This window comes from Diadema antillarum, unplaced genomic scaffold, assembly GCF_040938485.1.
Source record: "Diadema antillarum isolate AM-2024a unplaced genomic scaffold, OU_Dant_1.0 seq00000908_RagTag, whole genome shotgun sequence".
NCBI lineage: Eukaryota > Metazoa > Echinodermata > Echinoidea > Diadematoida > Diadematidae > Diadema > Diadema antillarum.
Window position 1 is genome coordinate 827,308 of NW_027271765.1, and position 17,214 is coordinate 844,521.

The 17,214-nt window shown below is 41.4% G+C and overlaps 1 protein-coding gene across 1 annotated transcript; it reads right to left on the reverse strand.

Annotated features, from left to right (window-relative positions):
• Positions 1-361: 361 nt before the first annotated feature.
• Positions 362-17,033, reverse strand: LOC139741172 (coiled-coil domain-containing protein 13-like). The gene is made up of 16 exons (XM_071651764.1): positions 17,003-17,033; positions 14,234-14,512; positions 13,525-13,596; positions 12,766-12,871; positions 11,704-11,843; positions 11,106-11,162; positions 9,997-10,224; positions 9,353-9,580; positions 8,418-8,594; positions 7,349-7,555; positions 6,374-6,579; positions 4,410-4,529; positions 3,679-3,810; positions 1,870-1,985; positions 1,209-1,329; positions 362-539 (listed from the first exon to the last, which is right to left on the reverse strand). The coding sequence occupies exons 2-16, from the start codon at positions 14,429-14,431 to the stop codon at positions 362-364; spliced, it is 2,286 nt and encodes a 761-aa protein (XP_071507865.1). The 5' UTR covers positions 14,432-14,512; positions 17,003-17,033.
• Positions 17,034-17,214: the final 181 nt, after the last annotated feature.

The following is a 17,214-nucleotide window of genomic DNA, read 5'->3' on the forward strand; positions in this document are numbered from 1 at the left end:
ACGGCTCTGCGGTCATCGCTACACTCAAAAGTCTGCATCGCTAGCTAGAAGTGGAGTCCCTGAACGATGCGTGTCATGGCTGCGAGGCAGTCGTGAAATGATGTCTGCCCCACGACGGATCTCATAGTCCCGGTCTGCGGGAGGAGAAGGTCAGCAACGTCAACTGTCATCAATGTTTCCATGTCAAGCAGCAGGGAGGAAGGCCTACACACTACACGAAGACAATTCGGTCTGAAAGACTCAGGCAGTGGGATGCAACACATTCAACCGCTCACTAGGGTGTTTTTCACCACCGTCAACCACCCGAATTCGCATCGCAAAACAGGGCATATGCGGTCAAGTGAAGTGGCCGGCCGGCCAGTTAGCTGCCGGGCTGGGAGGCGGCACTGCCTTGCCTGAACTGGCGTAGTCCCTGCAGAAAGACCGTCTTGGTTTGGTCCATCATCTGGTGGTAGAGACGCAGGTCCTCCTCCTTGGCCTTCAGTGTGCTCTGCAGCGCTGCCTTCAGTGCATCATTCTCGTCCACTTGGATGGCCAACCTGATGTGGTTAGAAAAAACAAAATGGTGCACATCGAAGAAATTGGCAATTACTTTTTAAAGACATATCATAACTTACACTGCACACATTACAAGGTTATGCAGATTACATGAAATTGCTGCCCTGAAGGTGATGCGGATTACTAGTGAAGGCAAGAACCCGGTACTAGAAAACGGTACACTTTAAAGATGTAATACAGATTACCCAAGAAGAAAATGAATATAAAATCTGACAGAAGCACAATATGGCACATATGAAATGAAATCAAACAAACCTCAAATGTAACCAGGCAAATTTATTAACACCAAAGGAGACATAGATCGAATTAGAAATCAAACTTGACTGTGAGAAATGGTATGATGCAAGATTGCAATAATTAATCATGAGAAAAATCGAATATATCACTGCAAAGTCGAACAATTTAAAGTTGTTCAAGCACTTTTCGATTAAAAAAAAGAAAACAAACAATATAACATCTTAAAGAATGGTCTGTACAGTCAAACTATAGATGAACAATTCTACCCTGATATCCAACAAAAAACTTTGATGAAGCAATACACTACATTTATCTGACACAGATTGCAAGCTCGTAGAGTCGACTGACATACATGCCGGGGCAAAAGACTGCAGAGTAGAGCATTGGCTGACCAATTCACATCAGAAACTTACCTCTGTTGCAGTGCATCTATGGAGTCCAGTGTGATTGGGAGCCCTTCTTTCAGAAGCTCCTCGACACCCAGAAGGCCGACAGATGTCTTGTTGGAGATGACCGCGGTCACTGCTTTACCACCTGCATTATGATTGATATTCCCATTAAAGTCTGCGTCATTATTTCCAATTACTGTAACAATTTCGGATGAAAAAAAAAACATGAAGCATATGCCAGCTAAAGGAGGATCATGTATGTTTATCAAATATATTATAAGTTACAGAGGTTGTTGTTTTTTTCTTCTTTTTTCAGTAAAATGACATAAATCTTATACATTTCACACTTAACTTGCATTGACAATGATAACAATTAAAAAATACTACAGTAGATAACAATATTCATGACAGTAATAATCAATACTAGTCTCATTTTCAGTACTCACATCCTAAAGGTTGCTAGAAAATGGCACTCAAAATGTCATTATCAGCATTTACTCCGACAGCACTATCTCATGTTAAATTATTCTCCATACACTTTGGCATACAAGCGTGTATGTTACCATACACAAATGAGATTCAAAGTTACTCGAGGACAGCAATATAAGCCCTCATGTCATATGTAGGAGAAGACTTTATGTATGCACACTGGCACTGCTAGCCTTGATTCAAGTGGTAAACGTACCTTTCCCACTGTCCATCTTGGCCCGTCCCAGCTGTTTCTCCAGGAAGACGTTTTTCTGCTTCAGCTCATGCAGGCTGTTCTGTGAGTCTACCACCTTGGTGGAGCTCTCATCTAACCTGGTTTCAGCAAAAAGAATGAAAACAAACAAACAAACAATTCAAATACAGACAAGAAAAATAAGGAAAATGATCCTATATCCATGTTGTCATCCTTGTGAAATTTTCCATGATTGGCAGTTGTCTTTTAACCCTATTCTAACTGGGGGGGGGGGGGGGGGTCAAATTGACCCCCCCCTCGATGTTTCGCGCCACGATTTCGCAACGCGCAAAGATTTTGCTGCGTCGTTTCACGACTTTTTTCATTGAAGTCTCCCGCATATTTTGAGACCAAATTTGCGACGTCCGGGTACACCGTTCTGAAGTTACGTAATGTTTTGCATATGCATGTCCACCCAAAAACAGCTCAAATTCATGATATCGTGTGCAAATCCAATGCAAATTGTGTTTTTTAGTTGAATTGATATAAATGAGATTATTTCAACTTTTCACCATTGAAATTAATCAATTATAGTGTAGATAAGCCTGAAAAAGTGCCTGCAACAAATTTTGACAAAAAACAATAGAAAACAAAAAGGTCGAAAAAACAGAAAAATAAATAAGAAATTAACAAAATAGAAAACAAAAGAAATTGATTTTGACTGTGCTATTTTTTTACACGAAAATTGTTTGATGTGTCTTGAGGAATTCTGACATAAAAATTTAGCAATCCTCCAGTCTTTTTAATTGAGTTATAGGTGAAAATATGATTTCATGCACAAATTTGCATAATCAATTTATTAAAAATAGAAAGGCAATATTTTTCTATTGTATGACCATGTAATCTTGTAGTTGACATCCAGCTCTATCTTCAGGCTAAATTTCGCGGCGATCGCGTGATCGGCGGCCGAGATCTTGGGGGGGGGGGTCAAATTGACCCCCCCCAGTAAAAACTTGGTCTCAAATAGCCCAGTTAGAATAGGGTTAAAGTGGTTTTGCTAGGATCTTATTATTTGATCAAATAAAGATATCTACAATGTCTTCTGATAGACAGCTGTATCATTCTCCACTGCATATCATCTCCTACAAGAGTTCTGATGCATACAAGACTATTCATTGAACTGCAGATGTTGAAAAGAGTTTCCTCCATCCCATTTTAAACCAAATGCTTTTATGAATGACAGCAGTTACATAGGCATCAGAAATACAACAACCACTTAACCATTTCATTTGCTGCGATTGCAATTACAATTTTCATCTCCTGCAATAACTGTGCATTTCTCAGGGATACAGGGTCATAGCATCTTAGTGTAGGATTAGGGTTAAAGGGATGGTATAGTATTGGTTGAGATGAGAATTAGGCTTTTAACTGTTGCGAGGTATCAAAAAACCACTTGTGAAAGAGTACAGAGCATACCATTCTAAGAGGAATTCAAAGTTTATTTGATGAAAATCAGTTTTAGAATGGCTGAGACATCCAAAAACAAAGTAAAACCAAGGGATCGTAATAAAAGGTGGGTCCCATCTTTTATTAGGATTGCTCTATTTTGGGTAACTCAGCTTTTACAAAACCAATTATTATCAAACAAACGTTGAATTCCTCTTGGAATTATATGTTCTTTCATATGTCCTCAAAGGTTTCTCATTATCTCACCCAAAAATGTTAGATACCTGAAATTAAGTCTCAACCAAAACTATATGGTCCCTTTAAATTATAAACTTTGATTTGTTTTTTTTCCCTTATACAATGTGGGGTTTTGAGCTAAAATCTTACCTCTTCTGGAGTACAGAGACCAGCTCCAGAAGCCGATCCCTCTCCACCTCCGCTGCCTGGCTGAGGGACTTCAGCTCCTGGCACTGAAGCCTGAGGGAATCTATGGCCTCTTGGGAGTATGAGGATATGCTCCTTTCATTGGAAAGAAAAAAAGAAAAAGTGATGAGTACACAGTCCAGCATCACTATGAGAAGTATATCATTCTGGTCATATGATTTTTTTTTTTTTCTTCCCACTGAAAATGATTATAGATTGGTGACTGTCATGTTTGTAATGTAGGTGATGCCTGATACATGGGAGTTACATTCACAAAGTTTTCTCTTTGAAAACACACACACAAAAATAATATTGAAAGATATAAAGTAAAGAAACAAAACAAAAAACCCCACACACACACCCACACACCCACAAGAACAAAATAAATTGTAAGGAAACATGTTCATTACCTTGAGCTAATTCACATGTAGGAGACAGTTAATGCTTAAGTTTGACGTCTGCTGTTGGTGTTCTATTTCATTGTTGTTGTTGTTTTGTGTGTGTGTGTATGTGTGTGTGTGTATGTGTGTGTTTGTTTGTGTTTGTGTGTGTGTTTGTTTGGTTTTTTTTTTTTTTTTTTTTTTTTTTTTGGGGGGGGGGGGGGGGGGGGGGAAAGGGTTGCCAAATGCATCTTCAGTGACCTGACTAGAAAACAAGTCCGTTACCATGTGAAAACTCTTTGGTGCATCACTCACCCTGTGCTCGCAGGGCGGACCGATCGGAGTGGCGATCCCCTGGGAGGGAGGTCGGCGTCCCCCACACTCTGTCTGGAGCCACTCCGACTGCTCAGCTGTGAAGAGGTGCGAGCCCCTTGCCTGCACAAGATGGAAGTCCACAGGCTAATTAACCCTTTCTGCGCCAGAGACTTTGGACAATGTGCACAACACTATGGGGCTTTCTGTGCCAACATGAACCAGCCCTCAAAGCATACAAAGGGTAAAGACAATCTATGATTGGCGGAGTAGATGTAGATGTGAGACTTGTCCAGTATTTCTTTGTGCTTGAAACCTTGATATGACAAAAATCCTTACGTGACTCTGACTGCATGTAGTCCTTACACAGTATACTTCTCTGTCACTTCCTTGTGCCTTCTTAAATTCAAATTTGTGTCCACATATTTTACTGTGAAACATCACAATTTCCATTCTCATGTGACATATCCATTACCTGTTGGTGATTTGTTTGCATTTATAAATGTGACCCTCTATACATCACTGAGTATTCATATATTTGTCGGACGCACTTGGGGCTACATCTTTGCAGCAAGACAGGCAAGAGTCTGTGAATGCAGCATGACATAGCTGCACTACTTCTGGTTCTGGAAGAGAAGATTTTTGGAAATTCATCAAATTTAGGGCTTCTTGGATTTCATAATTCATAGTTAGCCTGCCAGCTGGATGACAGTCTCTGTGGTGGAATAACTCTGAAGGTATACAATGGCAGTGCTGTCATATTCAAGTTAGTGGTGTAAAACCCCTAAAACAAAAGAACACAGACAATTCTCGCTATTGCCAATGACGTAAAAAGTACCCGGATGTTGATTTAAGCGTCATTTACGGTGCATTATGGGATAATCCGGTAGCAAAGTCACTTCCGTTCGTACGCGCGTGATACGTGACTACTGCTATTTACACACACAACCGACTGTATTCTACGTGTACTTCCGGTTTTCTCGACTTGAATTACAGCTTTAATATGATTTGAAATTTCTCCATTCTTAAGAAATTGCAGTTAATACGACTATTGGTTGTTGCTGCGAAGCTGCCATGTGTTGTTCGCACGACAATAAATGAAAAAAATCTGCAGAAATAGGACCCTTACCGGCATGCGAGACGTGACGTGGCCGCGTGGGTGAAGTTTGCGGGCGACTCCACAGCGCAGTACATGCACGCGCGACTTACTAGTAGTGGTATAGTAGCACTAGGTAGTAGGCCTAGTGCCTACGTACATTGTACGTACTTACTTGGAAGAAATTGCTTCGGAGACAGGATAAGTTCGAGATCACTGTTCGTTCCCGATTGTGTTCGCGACATTTCGACAGAGAACAAATAAAAAAAAAGATGGGCATTCCATGACGATATACTGTATATCCAGGTGGGTGAATATTTTCCAGCATATTTTCAGCGTATGCAGAGATGACTGATCTGTGATGTGCACATAGATCGCATGATCAAGCAGTACGCCGTACCGGTATGTGTTATGTAATTAGCTTATGCGCTGTGTGCAGTGGTGCATGCTAATGCAAGGCCAGCCGGAGCCGCCGGCGGGGACTACAGTGTACGAGTATGACAGGCCTGGCCACTCGCTGGCTCGGGCGGTATAGCGGCCTACTGTACTAGTATCCGTGGTCGGCGCTGCGCTATAGGTAAGGTACACGTACGCGCACGCTAGCGTTGTGCAAATTATGCCCTGCGCCAGAAGTGCCCTTGCTACCAAGTGCACTAAATCTTGACGAAAAAACCACATCCGGGTACTTTTTACGTCATTGGCGATAGCGAGAATTCAATCATTGCTGAGATGCTTAACTCTTATCATGCTAGAAGAATTACACCAGAATGGACGTTATGTATATCATGTGCTGCACTCTGACGACCGTGGCATGTTAAGAGTTAAGACACCTAGTATCAGCGGACGAGGTTTGATTGGTAGGATGTCTCACCTTGATGATGGTGGTGGTGGTGCGGGGGACATGGGTGTGGTCTGTGAGCGCCTCCCGCTGGATGAGGGCGGCTTACTGTCCGCCCTGGCATCCGGGTTGAGGACGAAGCCTCCGCTGGATGGGGGCCTCCCAATGGGCGTGGCAGCAGGATTGAGGGTGAACCCCTGCTGGGATGGTGGCCTGTCCAACCCGTTTATCTGCTGCTTCTGAGAACAAATCAAAGAATGAAAAACACTGAAAAACACTGAAAAACACTTTTCCCAAGCTACATAAAACTTGATACAATGTGATGCAACTTGCAAAGTCTAAAAAAATGAAACAAAAAGCTATATCTGATGTGATTTTTAAAAAAATATAAAAACTATAAGAAGTCCCTATCAATGGGGATTGTAGACAGTATACCCCATGGCATATAAGGCTCATTTCAGAAAAAAAAAATTCTCAATAACTGCGACTACTGAGGCAGATCAAAGGCAACTGGGACCACTGCAGGTCATCACAACAATAAATATCTTATGCAATCAGGCACTGTACTGGAAAGATTTGTAACATGTTTGGCAGAACTTCATAAATATGACACTTACTCAAAAACACAGCCAGTAAAGTCTACCCTAAATGCTGTTGTGGATCTAGCAATGTCTACACTAAAGCAGAGTCAGAATATCAAAGAAAAAAGACTACACCTAGGTACCATCTGAAGAACATCTCATCACCTCCTCAAAGTTTAGTTGACATCAACAGTGGTTCCAAATGAGCAGATGAAAATGTATAGAATGAACACATCTTCGCTGATGAATGATGAACAATTGCTAAATGCAACAGCTTGAGCCTCACATTATGGTTTAGCTTAACCCTTTCTGTGCCAGGGACTTTGATTAGTGTGTACAAAACTATAGGGTTTTTTATGCAATTGGCAGTCAAAGGGTTAAGACAGACAAAGACAACAAACCCACAGAGCTGTGACAATGTCCTCACCTGTCTCCTCATTTCCATGATCTCCTCCTCCAGCACCCGCACCTTGCGCTCCTTCTCGGCGACGATGATGCGGAGCTGCTCCATGGCGTTGGCCTCCCGCTGGGCTTGCATGGTCAGGTCCCGAGCGTCCCTGCTCTGCTGCGCGCTGACGTGCTGGTTGCGGGCGTTCAACTCCTCCAGCGACGCCTTCAGCTGGCTCTGCTGTTTCTGCAGGTATCACAAGGTGCCAGAAGAAGGCGAAGGATTAGCAGTGTTACGGGTAAGAAAACGTCATCAATACTGCAAAACCAGAAACACTCGCTGCATGAAACTTTTGCAAATTGCAGACCATGGAAAAATCATGAGGACAGTATACTACAATGTAATACAGGGATTTGTTAAACACACACTGCTGGTGGATATAAGCACACACAACAAAACTGAATGTGCACTACCAAACATGTTTAGTATAGCAGCCGTAAAAGTCAACATAATTGTCTTTCAGACTGGTTCAAACTGGAGGTGTTCCAGGGTTCTGTGAGCATACAGTACCTCCCAAGTTATTTTTGGATTCGAGTCAGAGGGGTCACACGTTGCGTAGCAATGGGTCAATCACTTTGCTCATTTCCGGTACATACAGGCGTCGCTAATAGTGCATTCTTCTCATGTCAACTTCCAATACGGTAAGCTCTCTGGCAAGGTTCGGTATGGTATGGAACGTTTTTGGACCACATCGGAAAGTGGTTCACTTTTAGAACAGCATGGTACTGTCTGGTTTGCTTTGGGAGTGTTTGAACGTTTCTCTGGCATGGGTACAGTATGGTACAGTGCACTTTATAAGAGTTCCTGACCCAATTCAACTCCACTTCATCTTCCAATAGAAAAAGGTTGGCATTGATTTACACACAAGAACAATCACTACCTTACAATGTGTGCAGTAAAAGGTACTACAACTAGAATTTATGTTGTCTTTTCATCCATCTGGATAAACTGCAGTCTCTTTAATCAAGTCACTTGCCATCTTTACGATTAGAAACAGAGTTTGGAGATGGGAAGGAGAATCCCATTTAGGAATTAAGAGTGTATTTACCAGCAATGCCTCAATGAGTTCGTCGTCATGCTTGCCCTTGTCCATGCACCGCGTCACCTGCTGTTTCAGGCCCTTGATCTCCTCTGAGAGGACCTTGTTGCGGGCCTTGCTGGCGTCCAGCTTTCCCTTGAGGCGGGCGTAGTCCTCCTCCAGTGCTTTCAGGTCATTGGATGCCTTCTGCATGTTTGGAAGTTTGGGAAGAGGGGAGAAAGAATATCCCTGCATCTCAGTGGCTCTTATAAAAGTAATATTTACAGTGAGGTGCACTAAGCCATTTAGAATTAATGGGAGAAGAAACATACCATCCTACTGACACTTTAAAGAGTGATCCAGTGCGCTCCCGTTATAACGAACAAGGTTATAACGAAATTCCGGTTACAACGAAGTAAAAATTCAGGCCGCAACATTATTCACTCCATGTATTTTTATTGATTATATGTTCGGTTACAGCAATATTTCGATAAAACGACAGAAAACTGCCGGCTCCGAGGACTTTGTTATAATGGGAGTCCACTGTACTGTAGTGATGTCTGATTGATGCTTAAAAGACCATAAAGTTTTGAAAATTTAAAGAAGTGACTACACACTGAGATCAGCATATTGTAAAATCACAATTTTTGTTTTAAGCATTAGAATCATCATACTCTGTGTTACAGACTTGAAGTCTGGAGAACACTTGAATAGAAATGTCCACATCACATCAGATAAACAGCAGAACAATAAACATGATGACAGAGTCATTCTGGAATAACCTTCAGATAGGGCCTCTAGCAATAGCACAGAAGGGAGAAAGATTTTTACAAGATATGTTGTTCCTTTCCTTTAATCTGCTACTACACAATATGCTGGACAACTTGTCGGGGGAAAGACAAAGATACTAAACACAGAAATCTTGTTGTTGAAATGATTTTGCGACTGTGTGACATTATTCTAACCTCTTTTGCCTCACGTCTCTCCTTCTCCATCTGCCGTACTCTGCTGCGCTGCTTGTCGTCAATAGAGGGCTTGCTGCTCCTAGTGGCAGAGGGCGTCATCAGCGATGAGAGGTCCAGAGCGTCATCCGTGACTCCCATGGTCATGAACTGGTCCTCTAGGCTCAGTTCCGTGTCGGGTCGCAAACTCTGACTCTGACTCTGGCTCAACTGTGCCTTTAACCTGTCCACCTGCATCGGTCAAGAGGTTGAAGATTGATGGCTGGAATGAATTTCTCTTCAGGATTATGACACACTGGCATATGATAGTTTTGTGAGCACCAATATTTTCTCTAAATTGATCTTGACTCTCTCAGACAGAGGTGCTTTCAAAAGAATACATCTTTGGAGGTAATGAGCTGGTGAAGTTGTCACTTTTACTCCCCTCTCCCCCCCCCCCCCAAAAAAAAAAAAACTACTTCAACTGGTTTAATTGTACTCCTAATGAATGTCTATACTCCCCAGAGTACCGTCCTCCAATTGATGAATTGATGAACAGCAATTTTCATTCCCCCACCTTATACCTGCACCCAGATGTATTTTGAGGCAAATCAAGGAAATCTCCGACATGAGCGTGTAATAATAAAGACTGTGACACTCGATCCCACCTTCTTCTGCAGCAAGAGGACTTGTTGGGCCCGCCCCTTCCACCCGCTTGGCTGGTTGAGGAGGGACTGCACGTTGATGTTGTCCCCGACCTCGCTGGAGAGGACCTTGCTGTAGACCTTCATATCCTGTTTGAGGGAGGCAATCTGGGTCCGGTACTCCCCAAGGCGAGCGTTAGCCTGGCCGAGCTTGTCACTCGTCGATTTCAACTCTGCTTGCAAGGCCGCCATCTTAATTGTATGAAGGTTTGAAATTCTTAGAAGTTATTCTCACTTGGAAAATTTATTCATCTTCTTGGACACACGCAATAATTATCATCAACAAATAAATTCAGCGGAAAGAGACTTGCTTGTATTAGGTTATCAAAGCAAAATGCACCAAATAGTAGATTAAGTACATCTAATGATTATGACAAATACTTGCTGACTGAAAAATGTGAGTATTACATACGTACATGTAAACTGTAAATTTTTAGACAAACAGAAACGTGCTACCTGAAAACTATAATTCTCCTCATAGCTTAAAGGCACATAGACCCGGTGGGTGCGAGGGCGCTGTCGGATGACACGGTCGATCACCGTTAGAATGACAAGAAAATTGCCGAAGTTGAGCTGTCATCAAGAATAAAGTGTGTAGGTGTTGCTAGGTAACGCTGCCTTCATTGTCTTCTGCGCGTCACACAGTCTGTAGTGATGCCAGGGTGCGTGCTTCTTAGTATGACGTCACAGAAGAAGTTTGCTAAAGCTGTAATCATCAGCCGAATCATGAACCGAACTGTGATCGGACCACTGACTACAGTGGATCAGACTTCTTGAGACTCGTGCGTACGCATTCGACTAAACCACCGGGTCTACGTGCCTTTAAGCTCATATTGAAAGCACAGTCACACAAATGTGATGGTCTTACAAACTGTATATAAAAAACTGACGTATGAGCAAACTCAATCTGCCCGTATACCACCATATTCAAGAAAATAACACACACACCTAAAAAAAAAAATAGCTCTGCCAAATGAAAGACCTCTGCAAATCACAAATGAAGGATGACAAAAAATTCCAAAGTGTTTGAGTAAATAAACTGACAATATCAAATTGGCAACATTGATTCAAACCTTTTCCTCTGATGGGCTGGGTGGCCTGGCTTTGGCATTGTGGTTTCCCTGGCTCATCTGCACAAACAATATGAAAAAGAGATGGAGATTTGGAAGGTCAGCATTTGTCTTAGCCTTTGCTATGGTCACTTTCTACACTTTAAAGCTTTGTATTTCTGAAATGTTGTTTGCCAAGAGATGCTTCTGTTGTGTGAACCAAGTCAAATATCCATCTGCACGACGTACAATGAACAAAAATTGTCATATTTCCTTGACAGTTATTGTACAACATGGTGATATCCCCCTGATGTTCCTGGCCTATAAACTCTTTCCACATTTTAGGCATGGCTTATTGTGTGCATATCTGTGTGAGGACCCTTTCAAATGTCAGATCACTCAGATGTCGAAGAATGCATTTCCTTAGAGCCAAATAACACAGTTTGAATTAATACATTTATTTCACATTGGTAAAGTAACAATGGAAAATGGCTTTCCTTGGGATTTATGTAGGCCTATCTTCTGATGGGGAGGGGGGGGGGCGAACCAACAGCAAGCATGTGACATTATATTCCATGCCCTTGTGATTCTCTGAATCCAAAGTGCTTGCATGATGACTCACCTCTCTCTCCAAGTCTCGGACTTTCCTCATGAGCTGCCTGTTTTTGGTCTTCTCGCCCTCCACTTCGGCCGTCAGCTCCCTGGACTTCTTGGACAGCTCCACTATCTTGGTGGCGGCAGTCTCGTTTGCCACACCACCTCCTGCACACAAGAGCATTTTGTATCCTTTAATCACTGTCCAGTTTCTTCATATATTTGGGGATTTTAGCTTGTATCCATTACAATGCTTGAGAATGAATTACTATTTCTTTATTACAATTCTTTCGGGTAAAGAGGGTCCTTTTAAAGAGAAATGTTCCAACCACTTCTGAAATGCACTTAATACCACTGTTTCGATGCTGCTTGTATTTCTTGTTTTTGAGAATTCAGCTATTACTTGTATACTGTAAAAGTGGATATTTTCGCGCGACTAATTTTTCGCGCTCGGCCGGGTGAGAAGAGTTTCACATGTTTTTAATTCCGCGGAATCAAGACATCACGCACAGGAACATATGGCAAGCAAAAATATTCGTGTGCTTTTATTTTCGCGGTAGTTTCTGATTGCGTGAAATGCGCGAAAATTTCAACACCGTGAAAATTTCCACTTTTACAGTAGTTACAAACGTCTTCAGGTAGCGACTCTTTCAGCAGTCCTTGTATAGGCAATTGATCTTAGTATGTGTTTTTATTTGGCAGTCATTCATTCATCTGAGGAAATGGGTTTACCATTGCATGATTTCAAACTGTTTGTGTCAAACTCATAAAGTTGATATTACTGTGCAATTTCTGTTACTACCTGTTCATCTTTTTGATTTATATTTTCTTCAAACTCCATTTAAATCAGTATACAATGTGTCTCCTATCCATTCTAAGATGAATACATAAAAGATGAAATAAGAAATAGATATTGTTGAGTCATGATGTACATTCTTTGAGAGGTACGAAGCATATAAGCAGACTCACTATCATTTACATGTAAACCTGAATAACTGTACAGTTTTCTATATACCTGGTATGCCACACTAGATCTGTCCGTTGTCACAGGGGTATAAAATGCAACTGTAATGAGAACAGAATGGCATACCTCCAATGGCAAGCCTATCTTGCTCTCTCTGCTTCTTGAGCTTGCGTATCTCATAGTCCCTTTCACTCAGCAGCTTGTAAAGACGTCCCGTCTCATCCTTCAACTCCTGAATTGAATGAATGCAGCAAAGGCGAGTGCACATTTTGACCAAGCGCAGGCAGAGTCTTGAGGGTTATAACTCTATTCATGACATGATATCTGGAGAGACTGAAACTCCTGTGATGTGCAGACTGTATAATATGCAGTTGAGCAACATTTCTCTTGATTGAAGACGCTTTCAGCATGCATTGTCTGTACCTTCTTTAACTCCTTTGCACTGATGAAATTGGAATGCTTAACCGATTTTTTTCTTTCATTCTTGATTGTTCTTGATAGATCAATAAGCCATGTACCAAAGATTGGGACAAACTATTGCTTTAGAGTGTAAATTCCTAATAAAATTTACTGTTAAGATTGTAGTAGATGCAAGTGATTGGGTGAAACTTTATTTGTAAGTGACGCTATCTTTAAACCATGGCAGGACAAAGATATGGACCTCAAATTTGCCAGTAGAAATAGCCTGCAGCCAGTGTCATTTTGGGAGATTTTGCTGTATAACAAGAGTATCACAAAACTTGATAATACTGTCATGGTTACATATGAAGTCATTTACCACAGATTCATACCATATGCACAATTTTCACTTTCACTCGCCAAGACATCCCCACTAGCTAGGTAGATTCATCACAATATAGGGTAAGAAGATTGATGAAGACTCACTCTTATTTGCTCCGAGAGTTGCTCATTGATATGTTCCTGGAACATGGAATTTTTCGTAACTGGATCACTCAACTGTCAAAGAGAAACAGCAAAACAAAGCATGGACTAAATGTATGTCATAAACATGAAGAAAAAAGCTTGCATATAAACATGTAAATGTCCAAAATTAGACCGCCAACATTTTACTACTGATTAGAATCCTTTTTGTGCACAGTCGAGTTTTGGTACAGGTGGTTCATTTTTTGAACAGGAACCGGTACACTGCAAATTTACAACAAAGTCAAATACACTGTAACCATCTCTGTAGAAACTTACACAACTCCATCACAGGAGTTGAGTTCAGTTAAATTGCTTCCTGTCATCAATCATCACAGAAATGTTTGAATATCAGACAATCTCATTTGGAAACGCCTTCAATACAAACACAAATTCCTGTCAATAGCGTCATTTCCTTGTTCATCACAAGGATTATTCTTTTTTGTGTTTTTTTGTTTTTCATTTCAAATACGAAATCATATCTCCTTACAACAGCCATTCACAAAGTGGCAAATTTGTATGCCATGGCAGCTAGAGCCTTGCTTCTTATATGGTGGTAGAATCTAATTACTATTATGTAAATTCATTACATTTCCAGCAATACATAAAAAAGCCCCCCCAAAAAAAAAAAAAAACCAAAAACAAAAACAAAAACAAAAACAACCCAACTCACTTTCAGACCCAAATTATCATCCACTCCAAAGCCGTTAATCACATCACTGGCATCCGCCCCTCCCCGGGGGCTCTTGCCAGGTCCTTCCTTCTTGTTGGCCTTTTCTTCTTGCCGTTGCTTCATCCGCATCAGCTTCTTCTGCTGCTGCTCCTGCAGAACCTGGAACTGCTGTCGCAGCCGCGTGTCTCCCTCCTCCATTATGCTGTGCAATGCGTAGTTTCCTGCCTGATATCTTGTCACGCCCTGGCCCTAGTGTCAGTGTATTCTGAAACTGTATCTCTTGAAAACAAATTGAAATGCAAAAAAGTTGAATAACTGTGCCCCCGGCTCCAGGTTACTTCGTCTTGAAAGATGCGCCGCATAATATCATCAGATCTAACTCAACAAGAAATAGGTGGCCAACTTCAGATTGCACAGGTAACACAGGTCATCTATCATTATCAAAGTAATTTGCTAAATTGACTTGCTTTGAGCGATGACATGTAGAGTAAAACCACCAATTTTCGGACACTAAGCTTTTCTGCAATATTTGTTCAACTCAAACAATGCATACAAAATTATCTACAACAATGTATGTTACTGTAAATAGATCTATATCAAATTACTTGTTCTCAATATTGATTTTGTTGAATACATCATAAAATTTCACAAAATTCCCAAATATTATCACATTGATAATTCCCCAGAATTCTGATGGCCTCTCCAAAATTCGGACATGTGCTATGCGCTTTCAATGTCAATACGCATACAAGGCCGGTGAAGAATGAGCGTGCGCCATACCACTTTGGCGAAAGGTTGCATCAGGGACGTTGTGGCACCCGTTCGTGTCCGAATTCTGGTGACTCGGCACTTGCATTCAGCCCCTGTACATTTATTTACTGCATTGGCATATAGAGTAACTGCGTCAGTAAGCGGCCGTGCAGCCGTTCGCGGCAGGTACAACATACACGGTAATATACAGCTAAACACAGCATTGCACTGTTACATGCACACTAAACATATACTAACACACTAGCAATCAACAAAAACCAACCGATAAAATGGGCACGATCTCTGACGAAAGTGAAATTTTGTCACCTAAATGACAACATATCGCATCCAAAATGAAATTTTCGGTACTTCTTAACATAACAGTTAAGAAACAATGGTCCAAGAAACGGGATTTTTTGTCGTTTTCTCGATGTTCATGGATTTTGAAAACATATCCTCACGTAAAATAGAATTTTCGCGAGCCGATGTGGGCCGCCATTTTTTTCGGAAAGTGGATGTTACCATCGAAAAAAAAATGAGAAAAACACGAGAAAGAGATCAACAACACCGCCAGAATTGCGATCTTGTTTGCGGCCAATGCATGTGCGCACGCTATTTTCACGTGCTTTCGCAATGGGAATTGGCGCTTACGCAATGTTTGCGAGACATGTGAAGGCGTTCAGCTAAAGATCGCGGAGCACGCGCGTATTGCATAGGGATTGTACATCGTGCCGCAAGCAGAAATACTACGTCGCATATCGCCCTTATCGGCGAAAATTGTGCCGGGTTTTGCCCTCGTAAATCATGAAAACTGCGTTGGTCAATGGTAAATTTCTTTCATGAAAACAATTGCGTTAATGAATAATCTTGTCTATGATATATGAAATGGTTGAAAATAAATTGCCTGATTTGTTTACAAGTTGGAAAAACCCTTAACAATGCTTAAACTGCCGCAAACGGGATATTTTACTCTATACAGAGATTATCTGAGCTTGTGATAAGCGAAAAATCTCGCCACAGAACGGCATAATTTTTCAATTTTTAGCACTTTTTCAGCGACCCTGATTCTGATCACGGGACTCAACGTTAGAACTCTAATTCGGGCTCGCTTTGGAAAAGTCGCGCCGATTCTGCGTTTTTGACGGCGAAATTGGGGATTTTAGATGGATCTTTGGAGGTGACTCGGGGCGTCAGGCACTTTCCTGTGATGTCACTGTGGTGGTTAATGAGTGTGCCAGTAAGTATGTGGCCATGTGAAACGATGCGATTTCCGTGTGTTGTGACAGTGAGTAGAATTTGCTGGCTTGTGATATTAAATAAGTGACAAGTGTTCGGATTGTGGAGGCCGGCCGAAAACTGGGGCTTTTACTCTAGAAATGCTTCTAATCGTTAAGTTAACATTGACATGGATATCGACTCCGACTTAAATAATGCCGCTCCTGCGCCTGCCCTGGATAGCGAAAGAGTCTAACCATTTAAGGCAATTCCTAACTGTTAGTATTAAATTTACAGCAAAACTTTTCTTGTTAATTTAATGTTAAATAAATTACACATGGTGTCATGTATGATGTAGTCTTAACGTGAATAGTAATAGTATACCGACTATAGCAACAACTGCTCCTTCTTCTTCTTCTTCGTGTATACTTCGTGTATACTGTCCAACACCCCTTAGTAGGGGCCAACCGGACAAGACAGGTTCTACAATGCCTATGGACTACGACCGGCAAATGAACTCGCCCCACCACAGCTCCCCGATGTGACCGCCCACCATGATGGATGACCAGACAGACGCCCGTGCGAAGCACAGCAGCGATAACTGCAGGGCTGGTCAATGTGCATACATGACACTGCACTGTATTTAGCCCAGCAGTAGCATTCTAGCATCAATTTTGAACCACATGTACCCATAAAACTGCAAAGAGATAAAATGCCTACAGCCAGAATTTAATCGTCTGTATTGTAACTACTCAGGAAATGAAATATTATGTCATTTTGGACCGTAACTAATACGTAGTTTACCTTCACAACGCTGACCCTGGAGGAATGCACTGGCTTTTCAGTACTGTGACACATTGTCTTCATCAAATATTCTATTTACAATTTAGTCATCAATAAGTGTGTTCAAATAAATTTATTTACATAATAAAATAATATTTATTATAGCAATAATTTAAAAATTTGTTTTAATATACTTCAAACGACATCATAAAAAAGAATAATATCAAAGAAAG